General features: G+C 41.8%; 1 protein-coding gene across 4 annotated transcripts in view; it reads right to left on the minus strand.

The window, feature by feature from the left end:
• ADD3 (adducin 3) overlaps positions 1-17,790 on the minus strand; it is a 101,024-nt gene that overhangs the window by 8,742 nt on the left and 74,492 nt on the right. For all 4 annotated transcript variants that reach the window (XM_080913144.1, XM_080913143.1, XM_080913146.1 and 1 more), the window contains exons 3-10: positions 11,263-11,401; positions 5,817-5,968; positions 4,903-4,983; positions 3,948-4,097; positions 3,372-3,515; positions 3,167-3,265; positions 2,078-2,260; positions 1,290-1,547 (exon numbers count right to left, since the gene is read on the minus strand). In XM_080913144.1, the coding sequence (XP_080769270.1) occupies positions 1,290-1,547; positions 2,078-2,260; positions 3,167-3,265; positions 3,372-3,515; positions 3,948-4,097; positions 4,903-4,983; positions 5,817-5,968; positions 11,263-11,401 (1,206 nt within the window). The remainder of the gene's footprint in view (positions 1-1,289; positions 1,548-2,077; positions 2,261-3,166; positions 3,266-3,371; positions 3,516-3,947; positions 4,098-4,902; positions 4,984-5,816; positions 5,969-11,262; positions 11,402-17,790) is intronic.

Genomic DNA, 17,790 nt, shown 5'->3' on the forward strand with positions numbered 1-17,790 from the left:
GTGTAGGATCTCATGGGGACATATTACTGCCAATCATCTTTTACTAAGCAATTTCTTAGTGGTTAACTCATACCATGCTAGTTAGAGAGGCCTCACAAAAACATTCACTTAAGATGAAGGCAAGACCATTATAGTGCACAAGAGTAATTAATTACACTTCTGACCAAAGCTCTCTCGACAGCTGAAAGCAGGATGTGGAAATGACTTCAGACAGACATGCACATGACTGTGCATTGGTTGGCGTTTGGAGTTCTGACTCCTGCAGTGAATCTCATGGGGTAACAACATCCAAGGAGTCATAGAAAGACTTGAGAAGTATCTTTAAGGTACATGCCTTTTAGTTTTGGTTGACATTAGGACAAGGCTTGACGCATGTCGTCTAATGAACTGCAGGGGTCGAGGACCTCCTAGATTTCCTCTTGCTCCACACTCTCACCCTTGGAGAAGGGTAATGTAAGACCACCGGTGGCTGCCCGGCAATCTCTAGTTATTAAATAAATTCTAGGAAACTTATGAATTTAATTATGTATCTTTTCCGGAAGAAACCTTATAGATAGGTAAAGTAAATGTCTAAACATTTCCATATTGAGTTTATTTACTTATGACAGTTTGAACTAATCTTAAATAGCTAAGGAAGTTTTGGTGGAGGTGCACATTAGAGTACAGCCTTTAATACCAGCACTCAAAAGGCAAAGATGGGCAGGTTTCTGTAAGTTCCAGGACAGCCAGGGCTACGCAATGAGACCTTCTCCCTTCTCCCAACCCTAAGTAAGTTTGGTGGTATGTACTCCAAAACCAAACCAAACCAAATGGGAACCAGAAAATTTAAAACAGATAAAGAAACCCAAGCTCTACTTACAGGATCATACCTAAAAAGAACTACATATCCTATATGAACTTGTGCCACTACGACACAGTTTGGCATTGCAAGTGTTCATCTTTTAATGCTCTGAGCTGCATGAGCTCCACAGCAGTGGGCACCAAGAAGGTTCAAGGTAGTGTTGTCATTCAAACTGTGATTTTACCCTAAAAACCAGTCAGCCTCTTGATTTTTCTCATCTAAAAAGGGAGGAAAAAAGTATCCACTTTGTATTAAGAGAAGAAAGTGAGATTATCCATGAATGAGGCTTAGCACAGAGCCTTACAGTTAACAGCTGATAAAAGACAGTGGCATTATCTTTATAGTACCTCCTCGCACTTTCCTAATAACGCAGACGTGGAACATTCAACTCATGAGAAATTAGGTAGAACCTTCTGAGAAGGTGATGCCATGCAGAAGAGAGGCGTACCGTGACTTTGGTCCTGGGACTGGTTTCCCCGTTCCGAGACTCCTCGGGCACATTCACTTTCATGTAAGTATTTGGTGAATTCAGCCATCTTGTTTTCTCACGCTGCTGTCTTTGTGCCATGTACTTGAGGGGAGAGAGTGGCGCACTATCATCTTCAAAGGAGAATGCAGTCACAGTTGCTGGGATCTCCACATCACTCTTGTGCCTAGGCTTCTCTCTAACCAGAGGATGCCTGTATGCATAGCCTGTTCTGTAGCCCTGTGGGAGGGAAAGGTCACATTGAAGCAACCAAGCCTGTTCCAACAAAGCACTTGGTGCTAAATCATTAAACAAATGACTCACAAATAGTCCCCTATAGAAAGACAGAAGGGAAAATACACTGCACTTAGCCTCCATGTGACACTGGAGCTGAAATGAAGCCAGTTCCAAGACACCATCGAAAGTGACTGCAGCTGGAAGGCCAACTCCCCGCTCCCCTGAGGAACTGACTTCTTCACATCAAAGTGGTTTGGGGAAAAGGAGCTGAGAGTCTTTCTTCCTAGGTCTGAAGAGAACCTGTCACCTGACCCTCCACTGAAGATGGTAAACAATCTAAGATGACATCTTCCATGCCATATATCTTATATCTGAGAAGCTAAGTAGAAACTACAAACAAAAACACCTATTAAAGAAACACAAGCAAAGGACCTGGGTCCTGCAAGCTAGAAATGTGTTTTAAAATCAAACAGAGATGAGATTTACTGTTCATGAAGCCATAGACATGAAATTCAAGTCTAGGTTTAACCTACCAAGTTGTCCAGGGTCCTCATCAGTCCTTCAAACTCAATCTCCCCAATCTTCCACTTCTGATGGGAACCCATATTTACACCGCCTCCTCCAGACATGGCGACTCCATGAGTGAAAGCTTTATATTTCTGAAGATCCAGTATGAGCAGATTGTCTACTCCCCCTGCCCCCGCCACTGCCTGCACCTGTAACCAGTGGGAAAGACAGATACACAGTGGGTAAGGACAGTAACAAAGTCACAGTTTCAATCTAGCCACAGCTCACAAGACTCAACACCATGCTGCTCAGAGACTTCCCATGGCTAGCTACTTAATGTTTTGTTGAAAGGTGTTCTTTAGAAGGAATATGGATATATGTTCACATTTAAGGAGGAGACGCTCTTTGTCTTTGTTAAGATTCTCATAGCCCCACTAGGAAAGGATCTTAATTGCAAAAGAGAATTTGGCCAAGAGAAGTCAGTAGACAGACAGCCTGGTAGCACATTGCTGAGACTCTAACTATGGCTATGTCAGAAGGATGCCAAGTCTGAGACCAGCGCTGGCTACACAGAGACACTATCTCCTCATGTTAGAAACGGCTTTTCTCGTCCCTTTTTTCTGGCCTTGAAATAAACTTACTGTTATTTACTTCATGTGAATCTGCTTGATTTTAAGATGGATATCAGAGCCTTTGAATATATTCAGCATCTCTAAGGAAAGTGTCCAATGTTACAGCACAGAGTGGGAAGGCTGACGGCATGAGCTCAGAAAACTTGTAGCCTTGGTCTTAGCTCTCTACACAACACACCCAGCTCTTGAACTGTAGAGGCCTGTTTCCTCTCAGTCAGTGCCATAACTAGAGAGAAAACCAAATAAGACTATGGCGAAATCATGTTCCTCAGCCCTAAGGTTGTGGGCCTGTGGGTTTTAATTTCTTTTCCTTTTTTTTAGTTCAGGGATAACTGAGCTGACAAGCTTTGTCAATGAAATAGAGTAGAATTTCTATTAAAAGATAAAACAATAAGCCATTGGTCAAAAGGACTTTGAAAATAAACAAAATCCAACTACTGGCAAATGTAGAGCAATAGAAAAGAGGTCATGACCAGCTCCTACCTGAATCTCACAGGCCATCTGTACATTAAAGATGTAGTGGAAAGCCTCCTCAAGTGTTTCTCCAAGAGCCACCACGCCATGGTTCCTGAGTACGAGCACCTAGAACAGAGGCCCGGGCGAGCCTTTAAATGACCAGATGGCTCACAATGCTCTACCAAATACTGCAGCACCAAAGAAAGCCCTGGAGATACAGACCACCACATACCTTACAGCTTGGACCCAGAACTTTCTGAAGTTCAATTCTTTCCTCCTCTTCATCAAGTGACCCCTGGTAGTCATAATAGGCTACATCTCCCAGGATGAGAGACTCTTGGGAAATTGGAAGGATCCCACACTTCATGGAGGACACCTATTGATTTGGGCCCAAGATTCCATATTTTAGTTTTTATACACAATCAACAGAACATGACTCTCCAGGCATCCCCAGGAAGCACTGGTGACACTCAGTGCTCGCCACTGTGGCCCACCTCCCACTCTATTTACTTCTTCTGGAAAGAAGGGGGGGGGGGCAAGTTAAAGGGATACAACACAATTCAAATGTCTGTCAAGTATTATTAAAGATATAATTTCATATTCTCAATGACCCAATTATGTAAGTGCTTAGTTTTTTTAATACACACTTATTTCTGTGGGTGTTCCCTAGAGAGGTAGCCTTTGATTCCAAGAACCTTTTTCTTTCGGTACATGCAGAAGGGTTAGCAGGGCGTGGCCCAATGTGTGCCGTGAAGCACTGTGTTGGGGACTTTGTGTCGTCACTGTGGTCTGGCACAGGCTCACTTACAGCTGCTGTTGCAAGGGTGTGGATGTGGATCACACACTTCACATCAGGACGTGTTGAATAGATTGCAGCGTGGGGACTGAATCCTGTGTGGTCAATTTTCAAGTCAGTACTCCCCTGGTCCACCACTTCTCCTATTATGTTCACTTTCACCTGGAAAAATTAGAAAGATATATTTCATTGGTATATATGTGCCAGATTTCATCTACTCTTAAAAGTAACCCAGGAACTGGCAAATCTGCCCAGATAAGTGTTTTGGATGTTATGGTCCTCTGTCACAGCAACTGGACCCATCTTGCAGAACAAAGGCAGCCAGAAATAATTTGTCAAAGAAGAGGTACAGTTTTGTTCCCATATTTTATCTCTAAAACAAGTACTATGTAAAAAAAATGTTAGCACTTAATAAGAAGCACAGCTTCCAGGGAACTAACTCAAGCTCTTCATCAGAGGTTCGAACTGCGGCTAGCATTTGCCGCAAGTGGTTGGCCACGTGCCACTTGCTGACACTGGCACTCGGGCTCCTGATTCCAGCTGTGTTCCATGCCCACGACAGTCGCATGTAATCATGGAGAAAAGACACAAGGCAGGGCCATCCTCATACCAACTAGACAGTTGACATTCAACTATGGACTACATTTTGACCTTGTTTAGAAAAATTTTGGTAAGTATAAAAGTTGGACAATAGTCAAAAGTTTTTCTTTAAAATCTAAGCAGGGCCAGGTGTGGTGGCACACACCTTTAATCCCACACTTGGCAGGCAGAGGCAGGTAGGATTCTGTGAATTTGATGCTAGTCTGGACTACTCAGTGAGACCCCTGTCTCAAGATAAGAAAAATAATTAGATATTTCCAAGTCCATTGATTAATGTTGTCATCAGTCACCCTATTTTTTCTTAAACTCTAATTTTTTTTTTTTACAAGAGTACCCAGAAAAAGTAACACAGAGAGAAGAACAATACCAAAGTGGAGGCTGTAGCTTCGGAAAAAGAGAGGCCTCTGGGAATTATTATAATGTGGTCTTGCTCCTTACTTATTCGTACCTGGAAGAAAGAAAAGTCAAGGGCTCAGAACAGGGCACTTGCATTTACAGCATAAATATGGCTAGGTTTATGTTGCCAATCAATAGGGGTTGGAGGGAAAAAAATCTGTGAGGGAATCGAAGTATCGATGAAGTGGGGAAACTGAGGAACAGCTACTGTGGGGCCTGAAACAGTATCCATTCCATTCCCACAGTGTCGTGATGGTTTTTATTCCAAACAGTGTCATCCTTCCAAGTGTGGCAAAGTAAAAGTAGATGGCAGTGAACAGAAAAAGTGCACTTATTACTTATGGGTTTATCAGATGACAGAGCATTGTGGTATTTTTCACACAAAATTGGTTTTGTTCTTTTTCCTCTCTGTCTTCCTTCCCCAGCCTCCCCTCCTGTGCCCCTCACCTTCAGCAGCCTGTCTTCTACTTGCCAGTTAGGACTTGGCCTCAGACAGGGAGAACCCGATGCTCCGTCATCTGCACTTCCTAACTTAAAGCTCGTCTGCATGCACATGAGGAAAAATGCCCTTCATGATTACAGCACAGGGAGGACCCTGCATCCTCTGCTCTCCCTGTCCCAGCCTTTTAATGCCACTGAGGCTGCTCAGCTATGGATCATGGGAAGGGGTGATCACTCATGATTTCTTTCTGGGAAATTACAGCTGGTCTCTGAAGGAACATCACAGATGAGAGAGGGAAGGGAAAGCTGGGGAATTAGTCTTTTCCTTGGAGATGAGGTCTAATTTATTTACATCTGAAAATTGGACTTTCCAGTAACGATGAGAGATCAATGTTGTCATCTAGTTAGAATTTCAGAAAAGGGAACCAAAGGTAAAGGCCTCACCGAGATGTACGTATTTGCCAGGTGTGCCCACCCAAACAAATCTGTGAGTCTGTACAGGCTGGCAAGTTTGCACCGAGTAAGCTTCTCTCCCTTCACATACGAGGAGGTGTCTGCACCAGGAAGGTCATTAATAGGTGTGACCATGCCAAGACCTAAATGGGGGGAAAAATGCAAGAGACTTGACTCAAGTAATCCTTTAGCCTAGCAGTTAGATGCTGGCAAGTAGTCCGTGTTCTGGTGAATTCCAGCTTTGTGAACAACTACCTGAAATTTATCAGCACATCCTATAGCTTAGTTCAATCTCCCTTCAGAGAAATGCAGTGAGAATAAAAACAAAAGGGTGCTGTCCTCACTAATGGCTTAGTGAGGTGTTTCACCTTGGACCTGTGAAAGAATGACTAAGTTACGTCACTCGGAAAGGATGGGCAGATGACCCCAAAGGTAAAAATGCCACTAAGAAGAACAGCTGTTTCTTATAATAAAAAAAATCAACTGAAAGATAACTTTCTAATATCTATTTTGACATAGTCAAACGTAAAAACATCTAAAATGGGAAAAATGCATGCGAACAACTGTCTGGATTCCGCCTTCTGGCCACCACGTCCCACTGTGACCGAGTGCACACAGCTTCTGCTCACCCTGTCTGCTGACCTCAGCGCTCCCTGCCTTCTCACCTACTCCACAGGGCTTCTCCCTCCTTCATGAACCTCTTACACTCTGGATGCTGCTAGTCTGTGAGGCTCTCTTCTCTGACCAGGCTCTCCTCCTCCATCTTGCTACTTATAAAGGCCCATGACAGAGTAACAGACATAATTCAAGTTCAAAGTGATTCCACTCTCACTTTTCTTGTTTTATTCTCTTTATTCCTATAATGCTGACATCACAACTTCTATAAGTCCAATTCTTAGCAATCTTTACTCACTATTTTTTGAATTTTATTTTTAAACCCCACCCCCCCCTCAACAGGGTCTTACTATGTAGCACTGGTTGGCCTGAACTTGCTATGTAGACCAGGCAAGCCTAGAGCTCAGGGATCTGCCTAACTCTGCCTTCTGAATGCTGGGATTAAAAGTGTGCTCCAATTTTTACTTTTTAACATCTCCTGGGTCACTAGTGCTAACATGTTTCACCTTTTGCACACGGTCTCTTACTTTTCCAAACTTGGGTCTGTGCCTTAACTCCCTTGTAGAGACTGCAGTAAATCTCTCCTGCTTCTTGCTCCTGCCCGTGGCACTGCTTAAACTGTAAAAACCTTTTAAAGAGAAACCCAACTGGGTGTGGGCAGTAGTCTATTCCTATAACCCTTGACTTGGGAGTGAAGAAAGCAAGATCACAAGTTTAAGATCATCTTTGACTAAACAATGAGTTCAAGGTCAGCTTGCACTACATGAGACCCTGTCTAAAAATAAAATAAATGGTAGGATGAAGAAATAAAACAAATGACATAGAGCCTTGGCAGGACCAAGGGCTTCTCCTCCCATTGATGCCCAACAAGGCCACCCTCTGCTGTGTGTGCAGCTGGAGCCATGGGTCCCTCCATGTGTGCTCTCTGGATAGTGGTTTAGTCCCTGGGAGCTCTGGTTGGTTGGTATTGTTCTTCTATAGGGTTGCAAACCCCTTCAGCTCCTTCAATTCTTTTTTTTTTAAAGATTTATTTATTCATTTTATGTATAACAAGTATGCTATAGCTGTCTTCAGACACACCATATCCCATTACAGATGGTTGTGAGCCACCATGTGGTCGCTGGGGATTGAACTCAGGACCTCTGGAAGAGCAGTCAGTGCTCTTAACCACTGAGCCATCTCTCCATCCCCTCAATTCTTTCTCTAATACCTTCATTGTGGAGCCCGTGCTCAGTCCAATGGTTGGCTGTGAGTGTCCATCTCTGTATTGGTCACGGTCTGGCAGAGCCTCTCAGGAGACAGCAATCTCAGGCTCCTGTCAGCAGGCACTTCTTGGCATCAGCAATATTGTCTGGATCCCCAGGTGGGGCAGTGTGTAGATGGCCTTTCCTTCAGTCTCTGCTCCAAACTTTGTATTTCCTCCTGAGCATATGTTTTTTCCCCCCATCTAAGAAGGACTGAAGCATCCAAACTTTGGTCTTCCTTCTTCTTGAGCTTCATGTTGTCTGTGAATTGTATCTTGGGTATTCTGAGCTTTTGGGTTAATATCCACTTATCAGTGAGCACATACCATGTGTGTTCTTTTGTGACTGGGTTACCTCACTCAGGATGATATTTTCTAGTTCCACTCATTTGCATAAGAATTTCATGAAGTCATTGTTTCTAATAGCTGAGTAGTACTCCATTGTGCAAATGTACATTTTCTGTATCCATTCCCCTGTTGAAGGACATCTGGGTTCTTTCCAGCTTCTGGCTATTATAAATAAGGCTGCTATGACTATAATGGAGCATGTGTCCTTGTTATATGTTGGAGTGACTTTTGGGAATACGCCTAAGAGTGGTATAGATGGGTACTCAGGTAGTACTATGTCCAATTCTCTGAGGAAATGTATGACTGATTTTCAGAGTGGTTGTAGAAGCTTGAAACCCCACCAACAGTGGAGGAGTGTTCTTTCTCCACATCCTGAAGACATCTGCTGTCACCTGAGTTTTTTTTTTTTTTTAATCTTAGCCATTCTGACTGGTGTGAGGTGGAATCTCAGGTTTGTTTTGATTTGCATTTCCCTGATAACTAAGGATGTTTAACATTTCTTTAGGTGCTTCTCAGCCATATATCCCCCAGTTGTGAATTGTTTAGCTCTATACCCCATTTTTTAATAGGGTTATTTGATTCTCTGGAGTCTAACTTCTTGAGTCCTTTGTTTATATTGGATATTAGCCTTCTATTGGATGTAAGATTGCTAAAGATCTTTTCCCATTCTGTTGGTTGCCGTTCTGTCTTCTTGACAGTGTCCTTTGCCTTACAGAAGTTTTGCAATTTTTATGAGGTCTTATTTTGAGGTCCCATTTGTCGATTCTTGATCTTAGAGCATAAGCCATTGGAATTCTGTTCAGGAAAATTTCCCCAGTGCTCAAGTGTTTGAGGCTCATCCCCACTTTCTCTTCTATTAGTTTGAGTGTATCTGGTTTTATGTGGAGGTCCTTAATCCACTTGGACTTGGGCTTTGTACAGGGCGATAAGAATGGATCGATTTGCATTCTTTTGCATGCTGACAGCCAGTTGAACCAGCACCATTTGTTGAGAATGCTATCTTTTTCCACTGGATGATTTTAGCTCCTTTGTCAAAGATCAAGTGACCACAGTTGTGTTTCCAATGGCTGGGGCATCTCGGCAACTCCAAGCAAACATGCCACAAGTTTCTTTAATTTCCCAACCCAAATTATATCTCAAACCCTGGTTCTTCCTAGTTTTCTTACTAATTCTATGAAATCTTCAAGTCCATTCTTGCACAGAAAATCTAGTGTGGCTTTAAAAATCATTCCAATTTAAACATGTCTTCCAACAAAGGTAGGAACAAGATGCCAACTTCCAAACCGGGCCACGAACACCACCATGACATTTAAGAATCTCGTTCCCTGCTGTGCTCTCATCCACCGTTCTGTCTGTCTCTTCAGAGAGCAGGCAGGCTGTCCTCGTCACTTTTGCTCCTTGACAAGCCCAATCGCATCTCCACTTTTTTCTCTACTTGGTACCTTTACCAGGTTCCTGGACTTGATATTTTCTCTCAATCTTAAGACTACACATCCTGCTTTTTGAGCATCAGGTGACACGGGGCCCTTCTCAGAGAGTACATCTTGTGTATGTACTGCCCAGACACTTCCAGCACATCGAAAACTGGAATTCTTTGCATGACAATGCCCTATGGTCTGATCATCTGCTTTATTTAGTCTATTTCCTAACTCCACGAGAAACAGAATCTTGCCTGTGTAGTTCTTGTCTCTAAAACAGTGTTTGGTACAAATGCCCACTGTTACTGAGTGCTTAAAATAGCTCAAGCTTTGAATTTTTTGTTTCTGCTGGTAGACTGGAAGCTAGGTGACTCACATGCCCGTCCCCAGTACATCAAGCCTGCCACTAAGCTCCCTAAGGTGCTCCGTGGTGTTCTCCTCTCTCATATACCCACAACCACAGAGCTAACACAGGCATGTAACCCTCTCTTTGAGCCTTTCAATGAGCTAACTTAGTTTCCTTTCCTTCCTGGCACTTACTCAAACCATCAGCTAATAATTCTCTCCTCATTTGGGTTTTCTCTTTCTATGCTGGCAGCTTCTTAGGTCTAGCAGTGAAGAGTCTTTTCAGTCTGACCCACTTCCTTTCCCTAGATTGCTATCCAGGACCCTCAGGCCCAAGGCAATGGTGCACTTGGAGTTGTACAAATAGCCTGCCTTGCACTCTCCTACTATTGGGTCTCAAGTGTTTGGAAAAGACTTGAATTCAATAAAATCTGACCTAGAAATCTCTGTCAACAAAAGAAAGAGAAGGGGACAAATAAAAGAAAGTAAAGCCCCTTATCTCCCGCATCTTCCATGAGGCAATGTCTGCTAGCCCTGTGTGGCCTCTGTACCTGCCCGTCACTGCAAAGATTCTGAATACAGTCTCAGCCAATGGATCTTAGCACGTACAGGGAGTGAGAGACACACGCTGCTGCTCTACAATGAGCTGTGCAATGAATAAAGCACCAGTCCTTTCCATGATGCTCTCACTACAATACCCTCCGAGTTCCCACGACCGGGCCCTCTTCTGTCATCAAGCTTTCTTTCATTCTGTTTCACATAATCCTCAACTCTACCTCTCAGCACGAGGACACAGGAAAAGGGAAACAATTTCTTGTGAGTGGCTTTTGAATGGTTTCTTCTACAGTTATTGTTATGGCTTGATTCTGAGATATTCACTAAAGGATTATATATGTTGAATGCTTGGTCTCCAGCTTTGAAAGTGGGGTAGCTGCTGAGAAGTAGGCCACAGGACAAGCACTCTCTCTTTGCTTCCTGTCTTAGGCTCTCACCTCATAGTCAGAACTGTTTTGCCTTTCCTGCTGGGATGCACTAGAACTACTCGGAAACTGTGAGCCAAAAGAAAGCACAAATTACCATACTGGTCTTCGGGATTACTTAAGACACATTTGTGTGTGTGATAGTGACCATGTCTTATAATATTTTAAGAAGGCTCACCAAGTCTACTAAGTGGCTGGCTGGTATGCTACTCTATGTATCAGATGATATTAGCTTTTAAGAGGTACTGGGGATTGAACCTATGGTCTTGTGCATAGTACTGGCTAGTGAACAACATCTCTAAACCTCTTGCTTACTTTTGAGGGTCTTTGTTAATTTTCCCAGGCTGGCCTTGGCTTTATATCTCTTTGCTTTCATTGCTGAGCAGTTAGTCCTGTAGACTGTGCCACCAGACCAGCTGAACAGGTAGCTAAGGAGGTACAGTATTCATTTCTTTAGTTGAGGAAATAAAGAATCACAACTGACATACTCAGGGGAGGTGACGAAAAGCCAGAGAAGGAGTTGGCCATGATGTAATCTGCAATCTGTTGTAACGCTAGTAAACCGGTTGGGTTGTGGCCTTTCTTCATCTGTTCTTGAATGAGGCATTCTAGGTCTTCCCGAAAGGCCTGCAATACACAAAACAACCACCTGAGCACAGACATCTTATGTGGAACGTGATGCTACATACTTGCCTGTATAAGCACTCTTTTTCTTCTGAGGATTTTAACTATGCTACTTACAATAAAATATGAGGCATAAAATAATAGGTAGCAAAAGCTCTTGAGGGAGAAAGAACATTAGATGTTCTTAATTTCAAAGAAATTAAGATATAGCATCTATGACAGACAGGCACAGCAATTTACCATGCGAGAGGCTGAAAAGAAAACATTCTCCAGATATTCTCACTGAATTTTTATGTAATTATAGAAAAAACTTGGACACATGGTAACCAGTCAATCTTTTCTTATAAAACTGTATCTTCCCTTTAAAACAAAACCATTATTTATTATTATTATTATTATTATTATTATTATTATTATTATTAATTTAATGTATACAAGTACACTGTAGCTGTCTTCAGACACACCAGAAGAGGGCATCAGTCCGATTACAGATGGTTGTGAGACACCATGTGGTTGCTGGGAATTGAACTCAGGACCTCTGGAAGAGCAGTCAGTGTTCTTAACCACTGAGCCATCTCTCCAGTCCCTAACAAAACCATCTTAAATGCTCAATTTGAAGCAGATATAATTAATATTCTTTGGTTAAGTTATTATACAATCTATGATGTATATCACTCATAGATCAGCTTGGGGGGGTAGTCTGTTACGCAGTGTCTTCCAATGAGATTTGAAGATAGTTTCCAACAAGAAAAGACAAGCTAATGTAAAACATAAATCCAAGGAGGCACGTAAGAACCATGAATGAGGTTAAGGTACTAAGTGTACACCATAAAGTTGGACATATTTCCTAGAAATGGGTTAAAATTTATCTAATCTCCCAGGGAACACACAAGTCAGGAAAAGCTGCTCAGTGTACTGATTTAATGGCTTCAAGATTAAACAGCAACTTGCTGCTTAGGAGAGTTCTAAGCATTTGTTAAAGTGATCAGAAATTTCTGCTAAATGAGATGATATATATTCACAAGGTTATTCAAAGTTACACAGGTAATGAATCTCAAGGGTAAGGACACAGACACAAGTTCTTTCTGTTGGTAAAAATATTCTCACTTCTATATAACCCACAATATAGTAAGAACCACCCTAAAGTTTGGCTTATCTAGGATGTCATGGGAGGGGGTGTAAAAGCCTCTCTGACATCAAGGATGGTTGTCCCTTTTAAGTCTAAATGGCTTCTATAGGTCACAAAAAAAAGCTTTTTTTTTTTTTTTTTTTTTTTTTTTTACTCTATCTGCATTTATTTTGTGCTGAATTTATTTCCATGCCATGAGCTTTTGTTTCTTCAGTTTCTTCTGGATATCTTTTTCTTTTGTGCAACCTCCTCTTCTGGCTTTGGAACAGTCTGCTCCTTCACAGTGAGGATCATCTCACTGTGGCAGGGGGAGCTCATGTATGGGTTAATCTTGCCATGAGCTCTGTAGGTTCATCGGCGCATCTTAGGTGCCTTGTTCACCTGGATGTGTTCAGTGACTAGAGAATCTGCATCTAAACCCTTAAGTTCAGCATCACTCTCTGCATTCTTAAGCATGTACAGCGAAAACTCAGCACTCTTTTTTGGCCACCGTCCCTGTGTCCAGCCCCACTGTTTGGCCTGGGCACACCTACCAACGCCACCATTATGACGCCGGAATGGCACACATTGCTTCTTTACAGTGACATCCTTCAGATACTTGGTGGCTTTGTGGATATGTACACCCTTGTTGGCCTGGGCAGTTTCCTGGGTGTTCTTAAATGAGGGAGAGCATGGTAAGTCTCTAGTGACAAACTGTGTCTGCCTCCTTACACACTTACACATGAGCATAACAAAGGAGGAACTGGAGATTGTGACAGTCTAGGAACAGTACAATTAAGCCAACATGCTCTCAGGGTGACAGTCTTTAAGGCCTTCAAAGACCAAAGTATAGTCCAAGAAATTATGACTATAATCTTCAAAGTACTGACTCAAAAACGTCCTGTGCTTTAATTTACCCATCTGTGGGCTAGCACTGTGTCCCACAGCTCCATTGCGTCCTTGTGTTTCCACAGCACATGTGTAAAGCAGTTTCCTTGTTCACAGTAAGGAAACTGAAGTGCAAGCTAGGTGAGTTTCCTACAGTGATGGGTCAGGTAAGTCTTGAACACCAATAGAAAACAAGCATTGCACACCAATGCACTATGTGGTACTTTAAAGAAAAGATTTAAAAAGAAGTAATGAACAAACACACTGGCTCTGTGGGACTTTGGGAAGTGCACAATGGACAAACTGCCTTGCAGTTCTCCTGGTTTTATCTGCCTGCTCCCACACCTAATGCCCAGGTCTAACCGTCAGCAACCTCTCATCACAACAAACATCTGTCCGCTTGCTCATCTACTTTGTCAGATGGAAGTGCTGGCTCCCACCACTGCTGTCTAAGGAATTCCTCCCTTTATCTGATATTTGCCTTATGTAACCTTCTTCTGGGAGTCCCCTCCCTAAACAGCCCAGTTGGGGGCAACCCCAGCATTTCCTCTCTTCTCTGTGCAGTCTGAACTCCAGATTTCCTTCCATGTGTCAGGTGCCTGTCTTACAGCTGTACTGCTGACCTCTCCTCCCGACGATGCCACGCCAGGATAGCTCACAACTACAACGGGGAGCCTTTCGTTCTCTGCATCCTCTATGTCCAGTCTACCTCAGGGACCAGAATGCTCACTCTCCATTTTCTTAGGTAAAAGGCGAAGAGTCGACTTGAGTAAAGGATGGCAAAATTCTCTAGCTGGGTATTACTTAGAAAACAGTCTTGTTGGTCTGTTACTTAAATGGAGGATTGATTTCTCCTGTGTAATAATTACATACAACCCGTCTATCCTCCACTCTATTAAAAAAAAAGGTTTCAATTTCATTGCATGTTACACATTTTAAAGAAGTAATTTAATGTTGCAACTTAAAATCCTACTTGAAAACTTAGTTTGCCTCCAAAGATGACAGTTTAAACAGCTCCCTTATCAAACACAGGTCTAAAATAATATAGCACATAACGCTTAGGTAAAAATGCCGAAGGAGTTGAGCTTATCTGAATCTTGCATCCTTTTATTTTCCTTCATTGTTGAGTAAGACTATAAAATATACATATAAATAAGCTAGAGAGAAAGCTTGGTCTGTAAAGTGTCTGCCACACAATCATGAAAACCTGAGTTCAATCTCATAGCTTATGAGAAGCTTAGTGTGTGCCATGGTGCTATAGTGACATGAACTGTCAGGAGTGTGACCAAATGCTTTCAATTTGTGTGTAATGTACAACAGTGGATGGGCCCACACTCATGTGTATATGGTCAGCACAAATTGGACTTGATGGGATCTATCTATCTACCTACCTACCTACCTACCTACCTATCTATCTATCTATCTATCTATCTATCTATCTATCTATCTATCTATGGAGAGGGAATACAATCAAGAAGGAGTAAGAGGAGTTAGGTTGACATGTGTTGGCTAAATATGATAAAAGATATTTTGTGTGTATGTGTGAAATTCTCAAAGAATTAATAAAATATTAAAACAACAACAGAAACAGGTGTGGTGGCACATGCTTGTAATCCTATTGCAAGGAAGTGGAGACAGGAGGATCTCTGGGTGTAGCTGGCTAGCCTGATTAGCCTAATTGGCCAGTTCTAGGTCACCCCACACACACAACCCCTCTGCCAAAAATAAGTGGGGAGTGAGCACTGTCTGCAGCTGTCTTTGGCTTCTGTGTACATGTGCACAGGCACTTACACACACAAGAGCACCTGCACACACAAACATGGATATACTAAAAGAACAATCTGAAGAGAACCTGACCTGATGAAATTATTTTAGATTATAGTTAATGCTATAAACAAACAGTGAAACAAACACACCGGGAGATTTACCAGTAATGTCTACCTTAGGGGACTTAGGTAACTGAATAGTGATTCATGCTAAAAACATCAGATGAACTCTAAATATCCACTTCATAATAACTAGTAGAAAGGAAACGTGTGTGTGTGTGTGTGTGTGTGTGTGTGTGTGTGTGTGTGTATAGGGTTGTAGACTTGCTTCCAAGGTACCATACAATTATGTGATGAGATTTCTCCTAAAGCAAGATAGAAGCACACCAACCCCTTAGAATTTCTCCTAAGAAATGTATTAACTTAGAAATAGATCTTCACTGGTTTTGTTGAGGAGAAAAAAACAAACCAAACTTTCTTCTGAATGGTCTTCCTCCTGCACGGATTTTACATGTCGGTTAGGGTTAGGATAATGACTTTCCTTCAGTTGGTATACAAATAGGGTTTGTAAGAACACTGTATTAACATTCCTAAGTGACCAGAAAGACTGGTGACTCTGACCAATTACTCTCATAAAGGCACACCATTAAGTTTCTTCTATGTTAGAAATAAGCTTCTGGCACAAGGAATTGCTCTGTGACTTTAAACACTATTTATGTTGGGTGTTTGAGCTACACTAACTATACTTCAAATATGAAAAAAAAACTGTGAAAAATCCTACAAAGAAGTAATATTTTTCTTGAAAATCAAAACAAGACAAATTCCTTTTTTCCTATACCCACAACATTTAGACAAGTTCTTTGTTCTTTCATTTCCGGTAAAAGAATAAAGTGCTATTTTTTGCATTTGCTTATTTGCATATGCAAAAAGTAAAATACTCACAATTGTATATACCCATAGTGTCTCATCTCTAAACATTCTCCCTGGGTTGGGCTGATTAACTTAAACAACAAATGTGAAGATGTAAAACAAGAGAGGTCTTGTGAACGGGCTCTTTCCTGTGTTGGAGGCTTTGGTAAATACAGTTTAACAGAATGACACCTGGGTTAAAATGCCTAGCCCAACATTTCACGAAGCTGGAAACATTCAGCCAGTTATTTAATGTCTCCATTTTCAATTTACTCATGTGTAAAGTAGGGATATCCATGTTTCCTGGAGTCGTTTGGAGGATCACCGACTGCAATACATTTGGAGCAGGTACCTGGTATGCAATATGAGTTTAATTAAAAGAGTGTGTTTTGTTTCTATTAGTTTCTCTGATTTTAAATTTTAAAAATCTGTTTCTTATAAACATAAATTTGTAATGCCTTTGCTTTAGACTTTTATTGATTATAAATTTGTCTAATTAAGTAGACTTCAATATATTCGAAGGTGACCAACAAAAATTTAAAAGAATTATAGAGGCAGAAACTGAAAGGAACAAGGTTGTACCAGCACTTGGGAGGTGGAGGCAGAGGCAGAGGCAGGAGGGAAGAACACACACACACACACACACACACACACACCATTCTTGAGCAGCCATAAAGAAAGGTGTATGTGACAGGGAACTATAGTCTTTTGCAAGGAGCTACAGGAGTGACTCATTTTAGCCCAGGTCAAACCCCTGATGACAGCAGCCTGGACAGGTGTACGGGCTGCAAGTTTATAGGAAAGCTGAAGTGAGCCCTGACCATTCAGCTAAACTGCTTCACCACCCCGACTTTCACAAACAGTGAGGTAATAAGCATGCTAGCTGTGTGGGCTGTTTGGGATGGGTTGCTATCTGGCAGGAGGAGCTTCCTTTAGTGGGACGTCTCTGAGCCCTTAAAGCAGTGCCTCTCAACCTTCCTGTGCCGACACCCTTTACTATACCTCCTCGCCTCCTGGTGACTCCCAGTCACAAGATTATTTCTGCTGTTTCGTAACTGTAATTTTGCTACTGATATGAATCATAATGTTAATATTTATAGAAAGGATATCTGATATGTGACACCCAAAAAGACCATAGGTTGAGAACCACTACTTTAAAGGAAAGGCGAAAACCACTGTCATAGTCATGGCAGAATGCAGACTTTATGTATGTCTTTCCAAATTTTCATGAACAAAATTTAAAATTCCTTAGGCAAAGTTTGAAGGGGAAAAATTCTATCATTCATTCATTCATTCATTCATTATTTAAATTTAGCCTCTTCATTCTTTTCTGAGTAAAAACTGCCCATTCTTTTGAGCAGATAAATGCCTGTTCTTTTCCATTAATAAAGTTAATTTTTAAAATTTGTTACAAATGGAAATATATGGCCAGCAGTGGTGGCGCATACCTTTAATCCTGGCACTTAAGTGGTAGGGGCAGGTGGATCTCTGTGACTTCAAGGCCAGCCTGATCTACAGAGTGAGTTCCAGGACAGCCAGGGCTATACAGAGAAAGCTTGTCTCAAAAAAGGGGGAAAATGTATATCCACATACATATAAAATATTCTCAAAGCTATGATATTTACTGGCCCTCTGGGGCATTTATCCAAAAAAAATGTCAGTATTTCACAGTCCTGAACAAAATATGGTCTTGATTTCATTCTCAGTTAACCACTGGGCTA

Source organism: Micromys minutus (assembly GCF_963924665.1).
Source record: "Micromys minutus genome assembly, chromosome: 2".
Lineage (NCBI taxonomy): Eukaryota > Metazoa > Chordata > Mammalia > Rodentia > Muridae > Micromys > Micromys minutus.